Source organism: Dipodomys merriami, unplaced genomic scaffold (genome assembly GCF_024711535.1).
Source record: "Dipodomys merriami isolate MVZ:Mamm:240054 unplaced genomic scaffold, mDipMer1.0.p SCAF_59, whole genome shotgun sequence".
NCBI classification, from domain to species: domain Eukaryota; kingdom Metazoa; phylum Chordata; class Mammalia; order Rodentia; family Heteromyidae; genus Dipodomys; species Dipodomys merriami.
In genome coordinates, this window is record NW_027206168.1 from 7,437,752 (window position 1) to 7,451,274 (window position 13,523).

General features: G+C 43.8%; 1 protein-coding gene across 2 annotated transcripts in view; it reads left to right on the forward strand.

The window, feature by feature from the left end:
* Positions 1-13,523, forward strand: part of Trpv3 (transient receptor potential cation channel subfamily V member 3) — a 31,558-nt gene that overhangs the window by 17,187 nt on the left and 848 nt on the right. For both annotated transcript variants that reach the window (XM_070001395.1, XM_070001396.1), the window contains exons 9-15: positions 756-914; positions 1,574-1,675; positions 2,350-2,423; positions 6,387-6,552; positions 8,564-8,630; positions 10,477-10,751; positions 11,825-11,937. In XM_070001395.1, the coding sequence (XP_069857496.1) occupies positions 756-914; positions 1,574-1,675; positions 2,350-2,423; positions 6,387-6,552; positions 8,564-8,630; positions 10,477-10,751; positions 11,825-11,937 (956 nt within the window). The remainder of the gene's footprint in view (positions 1-755; positions 915-1,573; positions 1,676-2,349; positions 2,424-6,386; positions 6,553-8,563; positions 8,631-10,476; positions 10,752-11,824; positions 11,938-13,523) is intronic.

Genomic DNA, 13,523 nt, shown 5'->3' on the forward strand with positions numbered 1-13,523 from the left:
CCTGTGGTGTAATCCGCCAGTCCTTTGCCTAAGTAAAAGAGCTGGGTACACCACACACAGGACAGGGTCAGGGATGATTCTGGCAAACCTTGGACTGTGGACCAAGTGGTAGAGATCTCTGATCTCAGAATCTTGGGACATTTGAGTATTAATCTTCTCTGTCTTGTTTTTCCCCTATTCTCTGAAAGTTTATATGGCCTGGTTTGGAATCCTTTTTTCCTCTAAACCTGGGTTCCCAAGAGGGCCAGTGAATGCATAACTGGAGACATCCTAGAGGCCTTTCTAGTGGAGGCAGGAGGAGGGTGCTTGAGGAAGCTGGAGAGGCAGAGGATTATCTCCAAGAAGCTCAGCTGTTGGAGGAAGTGAGGCAAGAGGCTTTGCCTTGGGCCTCTGCACCACTGAGCCTGCTTTGTCTAGGCTCTCCTTGAATCCTCATAGCAGCCTGTTTGGTAAGGCAGAGATTGTTTTATAGGTGAAAAGGTGTGGCCCAGAGAGGGCCAGAGGCTGCCCTAAGAGCACACAGTGAAGGGGGTGGGGCTAATTGAGACCTGATCCCCTTTCTAGTTCCCACTTGCTGCTGTGTTTCATCAGCCTCCCCTCCCAGCATTTCCAGTTAAACCAGTCCCTTGGCAAAATAACAAGAACCTTCTGCCATAGGCTCCTTGCTGACTCAGAGAGGTCCTGATGGGCCCTTTGAACATGGTCCCTCACTGTCTCCCTCATCTCCATGGTGATGAGTGCTATTCCACCCCCAGAACCGGCATGAGATGTTGACCCTGGAGCCTCTACACACACTGCTGCATATGAAGTGGAAGAAGTTTGCCAAGTACATGTTCTTCCTGTCCTTCTGCTTCTACTTCTTCTACAACATCACCCTGACGCTTGTCTCCTATTACCGTCCTCGGGAAGAGGAGGCACGTGGGCCTGGAGGGATGGGAAGATTAGAATTGGAGAAGCTAGGAGATTCCCCTAGCTGAGGCCTATAGAATTCAGTCAAGAAACTTGCATGGGGTCATCCAAGTGGCATTTTTCAAGGTTTCTAGAGACCAGAATCTATCCTTGGAGCTTGATAGGGCTGAATTCTAAGTTTCTAGCCCTAGCTGATTAATGTTGGATGATAGTTTGGGAATTGGGTACTCTGGGTCCTGCCCAGGCTCTCTATTTGAGTCTAAAATGGATTGATTATTTTTTGTGAGGGCCACAGGGGTACAAAAGGCGGGAGGTTACTTGGCCAAGTTTCCCTGGGCTCTCGAGCCTCAGATTCCCATCCATCATCAGGCATAGAGTCTCAGCTTTATCAAGCTGTGTTAGAGGCCCTGCTGAGTGTCTGGGGGTGTTGGGTCTGGGAAGGGGAAGCCTCACTGGAGAGCTCTGGATTCCTGTTCCTGCTGAGGTTGGGAGGTTGGAGGCAAGGGGTTGCAATTTCTTTCCTGGTCCTTTACAGAGATGAGGTTTCTTGCTAGGCCTGTGGCCCAGCTTGAAGATCTGACATGTGTTTGAGTCACTGTCCCTTCAGAGTTGCCCTTTCTTTTCTCTTCCTCATCCTCACTACCTTCCTCATTTCTTTCCCCAGGCCCTCCCACATCCTCTGGCCCTGACACACAAGATGGGGTGGCTGCAACTCTTGGGGAGGATGTTTGTGCTCATCTGGGCCACGTGTATCTCTGTGAAAGAGGTAGGTAGACTGGTAAGCCATTCTAAACTGTCCTGTGAGGCAGGCACTGCGGGCCTGGTTTTTATCTTTCTGTTTTTATCTGTTCTGCTAGATGGCTGAGGGCTTTGGGAGATCCTTGCTAAGCCTTAGATTCCTAAGTTACAAGTCAGGAATAAATGCATAAAGTAAGCCTATTTTACCAACTGCGTCCCATCTTCATCTATTTTACTATTCACATTTATCAGTTGTTCCTTACATTCATCTCTCCTTTCCCCATTCCCATCTGCCCATTCAGTCACCTACCCCCTATCACCAACCTCTTCATTCATCCATTCAAATATCCAAACAGCCTTACCTACCACCCTTTCATTATTCATCCAACCACCTTTCTATATCCATCCACCCAAACACCTGAACACAAGTAAAGAGGATGGAGAGCTAGGTCATTTTGGGGGATGGTAGGTAGCTATGTGGCTTTGCAGGTCTTGAGCTAGGGACTAGGGTTGAAAAGTTAGAGAGGTAAGTCAATTTGTGGGAGCATCTGCCTTTACCATGTCCTCCAGATCCCTACCTTGGCTCTGGCTGGGTCTTTGCACAGCCCCTCCTTGCCAAATCTCAATCAGTCCCCTTTCCACTCAGCTCCTGCAGCATGGGTCAGGAAGAGGGTGATGTTTTCCTTTCCTTCCTGGTATTAGGGCATTGCCATTTTCCTGCTGAGACCTTCGGATCTACAGTCCATTCTGTCCGATGCCTGGTTTCACTTTGTCTTGTAAGTAGATTGCTTTCTTGGTTACCATTTCACAGACAGGACTGAAGTCCTCTAGAACAGCCATTCTACCATCTTACCATGTACAGGCATCATTCCATGGCTCTATGACAGGATCTGTCTACTTTTTTCCAGTAAGAGAGGCACACAAACACCTGTGAAGAGTTCAGAAACCTGTAGGACAGCCACACTGCCATAGAGTCCCACCTGTTGACTCACAGAGCAATCCTGTTGACCTTTTTCACCAAGCATTGTTCCAGGGTAGCTGTCTGGGCCTTGATGTTGCCACTTGAGACTTTTGCAGAGCAGGCCAGGAAGGTCCCTGAGAAAGCAGTCTCATCTGTGGACAGCTCGGAAGTTTCCAGAGCAAGGAAGCTAGTCACCTACAGCCACACGGTGTTCCAGCAGTGTTGAAGCCCCAGCCTTTGGGCATTTTTATCCCCAAATAGTACAGGATCAGGATCACAGGGACCTGGCTAGAAAGCTTAGTTCAACAGCCTGTCCTAATGAGGCCATGTAGAGCTGACATCAGAGGTGCTGGTGACTTCTGCCTCTAAGTGACCAGACGCTGACTTAGCTTGATTGTGTGGTAATGGCACAGAGTTTGAAGCTGTAGCTACACTACTTCAGTCTTGCTTCTGAATATTTAGGAGGCCAGGTCTATGAGACCTAGAATTTTAGTTTGATGTTTCCAAATACCTAAGAATTTTGTTATGTCCCTACTTTCCAGAGGCTTGAACAATCTCTTTATCCTTGTTCCCACAAGGTGAAGCACTCGGGTATTCTTAGTAAGTGGATAGGCCAGATTTGACACTGTCCCATGATGTAAGCCATACCACATCTCTCATCAATGGGGAAGTGTAATGGTTCGAGAGAAAAGTCCACCCATACAACCACTGGTTTTAGTTCTGCTTTTCTTCTCTTCATTTTTTTCTTTTTCTTTTTGTTAGTGTGGAGGAAAGTGGAGACATCCTTACTTTTTTCAGTCTTAAATGCAGCAGATCAAGCAGATGTTGGCTCTTCACTGTACCAGTAAAACAAGCTTGCTTGTGGCCTAATTTTGATTGGATATTTTATAATTGTAGAAATGTCTTGCTGTTATATGCAAGAGAGTGTTTTAAGCCAATGTTTGCAAAACTGGAAATATATTCACTGTTTGGGAGTTGTGTCAACTGTGGCAACACCTGAGAAAATCAACTTAAAGGAGAAAAGATTTTGGGGGACTCATGGTTTCAGGGCATAATTGACTGGCTCTGTGGTTTCTGAGCTATGGTGAGGCAGAACATCATGGTGGAAGACTATGGAGGAGTAAAGTTGCTCACCTCGTTGTGGAGAGAGAGAAGAAGAAAGAGGATGAGGGAGGAGAGAGAGAGAGAGAGAGAGAGAGAGAGAGAGAGAGAGAGAGAGAGAGAGAGAGAGAGAGAGAGAGAATATGAGAGAATAGGTTTCTTCTTTTGTCTTTGTTCCATCAGGCCCTGAGTCTACTGGATGGATGGTAGTGCCCACATTCAGGGCGGGACTTCCCCCTTCAGTTCCTGTTCCATATGTCAACTGCCTTGGGAAATATCTTTTTTTTTTTTTTTTTGTCGGCCGTGGGGCTTGAACTCTGGGCCTGGGCGCTGTCCCTCAGCTCTTCAGCTCAAGGCGAGCGCTCTACCACTTGAGCTGCAGCGCCACTTCCGGTTTTCTGGTGGTTTATTGGAGATAGGAGTCTCACGGTCTCTCCTGCCCGGGCTGGCTTTGAACCGCGATCCTCAGATCTCAGCCTCCTGAGTAGCTAGGATTACAGGCGTGAGCCACCAGCGCCCGGCTCTTGGGAAATATCTTTACAGACATATCCAGAAATGTTTTGTTTTACTGATCAACTAGGCATTTTTATTTGTTTCTTAAATGCTTTTTTATTGAGATTAAGTGATTACATAAATTTCACAAACTTTACAGCATTGTGGGATAGTTATACTTAGTTAAAAGTCTCTATCACATTTTAACTTTCACAAGGCAAATTGTCATCATCATGGTCTTTAAAGTTTGTGAATTCTATAACCTTTGACAATAGAACTATTTCTTCCAACTAGGCATTTTTAAATCCAAGCACGTTGATATTCAAGATAAATCATCACAGAAATTTATTTTATTATTTTAGATTTTTTTGTCGGTTGTGGGGCCTGAACTTGGCCTGAGCACTGTCCTCCAGCTCTTCAGCTGCAGACCAGCGCTCTACCACCTGAGCCTCAGCGTGGCTTTTTCTGCTTCTGTGGTGCTGAGGAATTGAACTAAGGGCCTCATGCATGCAAGGCAAGCACTCTACCACTAAGCCACTTTCCCAGCCCCTATTTTTGAATGTTTTTAAAAGTTATTTTTATTATCTTTGTTGCCATTGAACAAAACAGTTTATGGGTACAACGTATCTTGCTGGATGTCATCTCTTTCTTACCCATCCCTCCCAACGTACCCCTTCCCTCACTTTTCTTACCTTCATAGGATATACTTTGAATTTTGACTGCATTCTCCCCCACTTCTCTTCATGTGTTTTACATTTTAATATTGTATGTTTGCTACAAATCATACTTTAAAACACAGAATTGCAGTAGTCAGAAATGGTAGTACATGCCTGTAACTCAGTTCTTGGGAAGCTGAGATAGAAATAGAAAGATCCTGAGTCTAAGGATAGCCAGGTCTGTATAATGAGTTTAAGGCCAAGCTGGGCTATAGTCAGATGTAATTGTCTGTCTATCTATCCCTCAGTTATGTGGGCAATATATATTTATATTTTCTGCATATATTTTATATAAATAAAAAGTAAATATAATAAACAACATTAATATCAATATCATTAACATTATTACATTAATATTAACACTTAACAACAACCAACAATCAATTGAATAGTAATATAAATTAACCAATAATTAATGAATAATATTAACTAGTAGATTAACAATACTTGTATATATTGATATATTAATATTGATACATTTCCCACATGACTGAGATGACAAGGATGTGCCACAGCTTTCAGGTTCATATTGTATTGTATATATATCATAAATTTATACATGGATAATGTATAATTGTACTAAAGTATATGTAACATAAAAGTTATGATTTAGACCACTTTTTCTCTTTTTGGTGGTTACTGGTATTTGAACTTGTGCTTGTCGGGCAGATGCTGTACCACTTGAGCCACTTCTCCAGCTCTTTTTCTTGTATTTATTTATTTATTTTGAATAAGGTTTTGCTTTTTGCCCAGGTCACCCTGGGCCATAGTCCTTCTATTTAAGCTTCATGTATAGCTGGGGTGACAGGTGTGTGCCATGGTGCCCAGCTTCACAGACCATTTGTACATGCTTAGCTAAAGTCTGTGAAGTGTGGTCACATTGCTGTGCAACCAGCCAGCAGGATGCTTTTCATCTCCCAGACTGAAACTCTGCCCAGGAAACAATTCCCCATCTCCTCTTCTCCCTGTTGGCAATCACTACGCTACTTTTTGTCTATATGGGTTTGACTACTCTGAGAACTTCATATAACTAGAACCAAATAGTATTTGCATTGTGACTTTTCTCTTATAAAATATAAGAACGAGGTATCATGATCATAAGTATTGATATTGGAAACTTTGGGTCATTCAATGTATCCTCAGTGGTTTACATTCTGCGTGGGATTCATAAATCTTCAGGTGATTTAAAAGCCATATGGCTATGTGGGCTACCCCCAGAACCTGCTGGAGACTTGGGGATTTGTATTTTTCTTTTGAAAGTCCCTATGAGCTCACCACTGGCCCTGATTTGCATCTGGCAATATTGTCTATACTACTGGAGTTCAGAAGCAGTTGAATGAACTGGAGGTAGCCTTTGTGTGTCAACAGTCACCAGAGGGATCAAGGGGGTTAAGGTTTGGGGAGTCAAATACCTGTGCCTTGCTACAGAGAAGTAAGTAAGGCCCTTGTCTCCTGTGTCTCCTGAACAGTTTTGTCCAAGCTGTGCTTGTGATACTCTCTGTCTTCTTGTACTTGTTTGCCTACAAAGAGTACCTTGCCTGCCTCGTGCTGGCCATGGCCCTGGGCTGGGCGAACATGCTCTACTACACACGTGGCTTCCAGTCCATGGGCATGTACAGCGTCATGATCCAGAAGGTGTGTGGGTAGCTGTGTGGTTGGGTGGGCTTTCAGAGGGCTTCTATTTTTCGGAGGGAAAGGGAAATAACAAGAGGTAGTTCTTTTTCCTAAATGTCACATTCTCCCTTTGGTTTTATCTCCAGACCTTAAAATGCCTGGGCCCTTTAGAAATTGAGAAGTGACCTGATTTGGGTGAGAGCATTTCCAAATAATTGTTTGGAAATATTCTCATCCCTTGGCAGTGGTGTGCTGGAAAAATAGTTAACAATTTAACTCTGGAGATATGTGTATGTATTTTTTATATATGTGTGTGTATATGTCTGTATACAGACTATATATGTGTGTTTATATACATGCATTATTATAAATTTTACTATATAAAGGATTGCAACAGGTGATGTACAAACAATAAATTATGCAATATATTTTATTTTAAATTCCACATAGCCAGTTGAGCTGCAAAGAATAATTTTTTGTTTTTTGTCGGTTGTGGGGCTTGAACTCTGGGCCTGGGTGCTGTCCCACAGCTCTTCAGCTCAAGGCTAGCGCTCTACCACTTGAGCCACAGCGCCACTTCCACCTTTTTCTGTTTATGTGGTGCTGAGGAATTGAACCCAGGGCCCCATGCATGCAAGGCAAGCACTCTATCACTGAGCCACCTTCCCAGCCCCTGCAAAGAATAATTTGTTGCTTTTCATTGAATTCTTTTGTCTGTTCCCAACTTAGAGTTATAATTGACAAATGATTATTGTTCCCTACTGACCCAAGTGTTGGTTGATATTTTATTTATAAGCAATAACTGAAAATGAAACAATGAAGGCTTATTTTTGAACTTCACTGTTGACAACAATGTGAGCAATTTCTTTGCTGAATTGGGTAATTGTTTGGAAATACTGGAAGAATATCTCATTAATACTATGTGCTATTCATAATGGGATGTCTATAGATAGCAGGAAATATTTTAAAATTTAATCTGCCTTCATTTTTTTTGCATTACCACCTTAAATTTAGAGTAGAGTCTGGGTGCTGGTGGCTTACCTGTAATCCTAGCTGGTCAGGAGGCTGAGATCTGAGGATCACAATTTGAAGCCAACCTGGGCAGGAAAAGCCTGTGAGACTATTATCTCCCATTAACTACCAAAAGAAAAAAGCAGAAGTAAAGCTGTGGTTTGAGCCTTGAGCAAAAAGCGAAGGAACAATCCTGAGTTTAAGCCCCAGTACGGGTACACAAAAACAATGACAAAGAAAAACAAAAGGAATAAATCTCTGACTTGTAGTATTTATCAATTTCCATGATGTAAGCATTTCTACCATGGTAGGTGTGCAGCTGCTGATGTTATGTCACTGAGCACAAAGTTGAGAGGAGATGCACAACAGCGTATATTGCCCAGTCTTCAATGGGGTGGCTATAATCTACTTAAATCATTTCAAAATAATAGATAACTGTAAAAATGCAAAAGCTGGGCAATGATCACTTTTAAATATCTGTAATCTTTGCTTTCAGTATAATTTATTTAATTATATGTGTTTGAGAACGTTTAAGAGCTATAGTCTTGGCACATCTCAAGTATACACTTAGGATATCATATAATGAATACAGCCATTATACTATGTGTTGGATCCCAGGAGCTTATTCGTCTGATAACTGAAGGTTTTATTTTGGTTTTAATAATGGCTGAAATGAACAATCAGCTCACAAAACTCATGACAATTTAACAATCATCTATGATCACTGATATGGGTATGTGCATGACACTCTACCCAGGAAGTATGAAGCCCAGGTGTGAGACCCATAGAAACAGGCACAGAGTGAAGCAGAGAAGCTGTTCCAAGAGGGAGGACAGAATTTGAGACTAAAGTGAGACTACAAGGCTTTCTAGAAAAAGTGGTGCACAGAACCAAGCATGGGAACATCAGGAAGATTGTCCATAGGGGAGGGTCATGTCCTGAGTTGTGGCAGGGTTAGGGTGGAGGCTGGGAGAGGGTAGTGCACATACCTCACACTCAAATTGTGCTTTTTTCTTTGCAGGTCATTTTGCATGATGTTCTGAAGTTCTTATTTGTATACATTGTGTTCTTACTTGGATTTGGAGTAGGTAATTGATTCTTAAATACTAGTAGCTTCCTGCATTTGCCAAAGCACTATATGCAAATGTCAAAGTCAAGTAGTCTCAGCAACAATGACGACCACCAGTAGTGTAATACCTGCCAGATCCCTGCTTTCCAAGCAGGATCTTCACACTTCTCTCAGTGATCTAGTGGGGGTTTTATCATCGACCCCAAACGAACTGAGACATAGTCACAGACCTGTCGCTTTTTCAGTCTACATTTTGATCTGCCTCCTATGATTAAATCCATGGCCTCCTGTCACCCTTATGAACTAAGATGGACTTGGCAGATGTTTCCTGTCCCATTTCACAGATGGAGAAACTAAAGGTTCACAGAAATTTAACTGAAAGTATTCAAGAATAGGAGCCAAGTAATACATGGAGATAACTTCCTTTGGGCCTTTATCTCTTGTTAAAAAGCAACTAGTAGAAGTTGAATTTAGGGCCTTGCATTTGCAAAGGATTCAATCCCTTTTTGCTGCTCTACCTCCTCCTCTTCCCCTTTCTTTTAATATGGTTGCATATTTATGTCTGGACTAGACTGGATGGTGAGTCTCTTATTTACATGTACCCAATAGCTGGGATGATATACATACATGACATACATTACTGTGCCCAACTGTGCATGTGCTGGTACTGAGGTTTGAATCCAGGGCCTCCCACTCTCACTTAGCATTTTTTTGTATGTCATGGGGTTTGAATTCTGGGCCTGGGTTCTGTCCCTCAGCTCTTCAGCTCAAGGCGAGCGCTCTACCACTTGAACCACAGTGCCACTTCCAGTTTTCTGAGTGGTTTATTGGAGATAAGAGTCTCACAGACTTTCTTGCCCGGGCTTGCTTTGAACTGTGATCATCAGATCTCAGCTTCCTGAGTAGCTAGGGTTACAGGCGTGAGCCACCGGTGCCTAGCTTCACTTAGCATTTTTTGAAGAAGCCCCACTTCTGACTTTTTGGTGGTTAATTGGAGATAAAAGTCTTGCAGACTTTTATGCCCAGTTTGGCCTTGAACCTTGATCTTCAGATCTCATCCTCCTGAGTGGCTAGGGTTATAAGTATGAGCCACCAGTGCCTGGCTATGCCCACTTTTTTTTTTTTATTGAGATCTTGTGAACTTTTTTTGCCTGGCTTAGGCAAACTATGATTCTCCCAACCTCTATCTCCCAAGTAGCTAAGATCTCAGGGATAAGCCACCCCACCTAACTTTCTTCCTCTTCTTCTTCCTCTTCCTCTCCTCCTTCTTCTCCTTCCCCCTGCATCCTACCAGTCACTATTAGCATTCAAAATTAGGCAGCTGTTCCCTGGTGCCTTTTCTGGGTCCAAATTTATTTGATCCTCCAGGTACCCATTTTTTTTATCCATGCATTCACTCAGGCATTAGGCTTCCCTACTCATTTACCCAGAAACAACTATTTATGTTGTCTTGCAAAGAACAGAGTGAGCTGGGGTCTTCATTGCAGAAAGCTCACAACAGCATCAGGAGGAAATTCAAGGTCTCACAGCACTGGTGGAGGTGATCCAGGCCTTAGGAAATCTGGAGCACTAAGTCCTGTTGGATGAAGTTCTGAAGTTCTTACTTGTATTTGGAGTAGCTCATAATTGGCAACTCCTCTTGTGAGCAAGTCCTGCACGCTGAGGTAGAGATGGGAGAGGAGAAGATGGGTTTTGCTAGGTGGGAGGGGCTTTCTGCCTTATCCTAATGAGACTTCCAGGGAACATGAGGTTGGAGATGAGGCTAAGACTAGTAGGGTGGCTGCAGGCCAACACTGGGGACTATGCAAGCTTGTTGATAATCATCCAGGCAGAGAGGCCAAGAGAGTATTCTATATGTCCTCCAGCTCTGGCCTCACTGATTGAGAAATGCTCCAAGGACAAAACGGATTGCAGTTCCTATGGCAGCTTCAGTGATGCCGTGCTGGAACTCTTCAAGCTCACCATAGGCCTGGGTGACCTGAACATCCAGCAGAACTCCACCTACCCTATCCTCTTTCTGTTTCTGCTCATCACCTATGTCATCCTCACCTTCGTCCTCCTCCTCAACATGCTCATCGCGCTGATGGGGGAGACTGTGGAGAATGTCTCCAAGGAGAGTGAGCGCATCTGGCGTCTTCAGGTGAGCTGGGCAGAGACCTTAGTGTAAAGACTTCCCACAGAATCATATAGTTGTTGACAACAACAAAAAGTCATCACTGGTGGGTCTGAGGCAGGGCCTTGGAATTGACATAAGCTAGGTTTAGAAAGCTTTGAGTGCACTATCTGTGGGTAACATGTGTAGGAAGTGAGGCTGCATAAGTAGCATATATGAGAGCAGCTTTGTCTTTCAGAGGGCGATGCTCTCTATTCACTGTTGACAGTGTGATGATATATGTTTGTGGAAACATGCCACTATTGAGTATTGAGGGGTATGAGGTCTAGGACAAGGAAGATGACAACTCCTGCTGACATCATTAATCGCCAGGGTTCAGAGACCATCTCTGGATGGGAGTGGGAGAGAATTGGAGGCTGTGTTTAGAGAGCTAGAGGGTTCCTTAAGATAGTGCCAGAGCTACCTGTGAATGAGGGAGCAGCCCCTCCTGTAGCCCCAGAACTTTGGAAAACCACAGGGTAAAAGAAGCTTTGACACCAAGAGCTTCTATGAATTAAGATCTTCTTAATTGGATTGTGGATAATGCTCAGAAGAGACTGGACACATTGCGAGGAACTCCAGTCTGTGGGGTAGGTGGGACAGTGTGACATCTGAACTTCACCCCACCTGGGATTCCAGGATCCTAACAGCTCAGTTTGAAGGCTCCTGAACCATGAGAGAAGTTTATCTATGCTGTGCTTTAAAGTATTTTGGATAGTTCCCTAACAGTTCAGTTTTTCATTTTTGTATTTTGAATTAATTTTATTCATTTTTTGATTATGTGGTACCAAAGAATTGAACCCAGGGCCTCATGCATTCTAGGCAAGCACTCTGCCACTAAGCCAGACTCCCAGCCCATTTTTAAATTTTATACATTAGTTAAATCTTCCAGAACTTATGCATTAAACACATTAAACAATCAGAGAGGCTGGAAGGGGCTGTGTGTGTGTGTGTGTGTGCGTGTGTGTGTGTGTGTGTGTGTGTGTGTTTGAACACTCCTACAGAGTCATGTTCCTGGGGTTGGCTCTGAGCAACCAGCTTAATCTTGTTTCTGTCTTCAGAGAGCCAGGACAATCCTGGAGTTTGAGAAAATGTTACCAGAATGGCTGAGGAGCAGATTCCGGATGGGAGAGCTGTGCAAAGTAGCTGAGGAAGACTTCCGGCTGTGTCTTCGGTAACAAAGAAGGAGGATCCTTGGGTGGTGGTCTTTGGGGTGGGTAGAAGGGGACAAGTCAGGATATTGGAGAAACATGACGTTTACTTGCTTTCTATAATCCCACAACTGTTTCTTTTTCTTTTTTTGGGTGGGGGGAGTCCGGTTGTGGGGCCTGAACTCTTGGCCTGGGCACTGTCCCTCAGCTCTTCAGCTCAAGGCTAGTGCTCTACCACTTGAGCCACAGCGTCACTTCTGGCTTTTTTTTTCTGCTTATGTGGTGCTGAGGAATCAAATCCAGGGCCTCATGCATGTGAGGCAAGCGCTCTACCACTGAACCAACTTCCCAGCCCCCCCACAACTGTTTCTTATGGCATCCTTATAGACAGAACTTCTCTCCATGTAAATATGGACCTGGGGCTAGGGTTTTTAAGCTCAGGAGGGTAAGGGTAAGGGAAAGAGGTTTCTGCCATCAGATACTCTTTCTCTGCCATCTTGGAGGTGCCTTCATGGCCTTCTCTGTTTAGTAACTGACTTAGAAAAGATTCACCAGCCTGAGGGCTGCCTTTCTGTCTGCTCTGATGGATGGGTGTGACATCATAGGATCTGGGCACATTTATCACTGCCAAGTGGAGGATGAGATGGCTTTCCACACATCTCAAGCCTTTCCATTAAAATAATTCTTCCACATCCTATGACCACCTTTTCTGAAAAGTGCAGTCATCCCTATATCCCACATGACTGCCTGGCCCTTCAGATGTTATTAATGAATGGATGAATGAACCAATCAATCAATCAATTCATTCATTCATTTTGTGTCAGTACAAGGGCTAGAACTCAGGGCCCTACAACTCTCACTTGGCTCTTTTGCTCAAAGCTGGTGCTCTACCACTTGAGCCACTGCTTTACCTGTAGCATTTTGGTGGTTCAATTGGAGATAGAAGTCACTTGAATTTCCCTGTATGGGCTGGCTTTAAATCCTTAGCCTCCTGGGTAGCTAGGATTATAGGCATGAGCCACTGGCACCTGGCTGAGATGTTTAATTTTGAGTATAATTGTTCTCAGCCTACTTCTTTCTCTGACTACAATTCCCACCTCTGGAAATCATCACTTCAACCTGTAATCTGTACATTAACAAGAGTGACAGATTTGGACACTTGCTCTCTAAAGTGGGTTTCTGAATGTGAATATAAGTCACACCAATGTCTTCAGCTGTAATCCAACATGATAGGCAATGCCAGCTGTCCTGGAATCAGATCCATAGCCACCTTATTTCATTGCACCCTCAACCTGAGCTAACCTACATTTAACCTTTGCTTCTTCTCAACCCAGGCCCTTACTCTCTTCTCCCTCCTTGTCTTGTCTTCCTCATGAGCTTTTTCTTACCAGCCAGACACAGCAGTCTGTCAGGAGATCTCTCTCTGAGTAACTTATAGATTTCCTGGGCCCCTACTCTTGGAGGAGAACTCATTCCTTGAGGCCTGGGAAAATGGAGACTTGGGCAGGTATTAAACCCTTTATTATGCTTGACTATGAGGGTCAAGAGTGTTCTTATCCCTGGGATACACAGAAGGATATCCAGAGCATAGTGTCTTCTGTTTGCATTC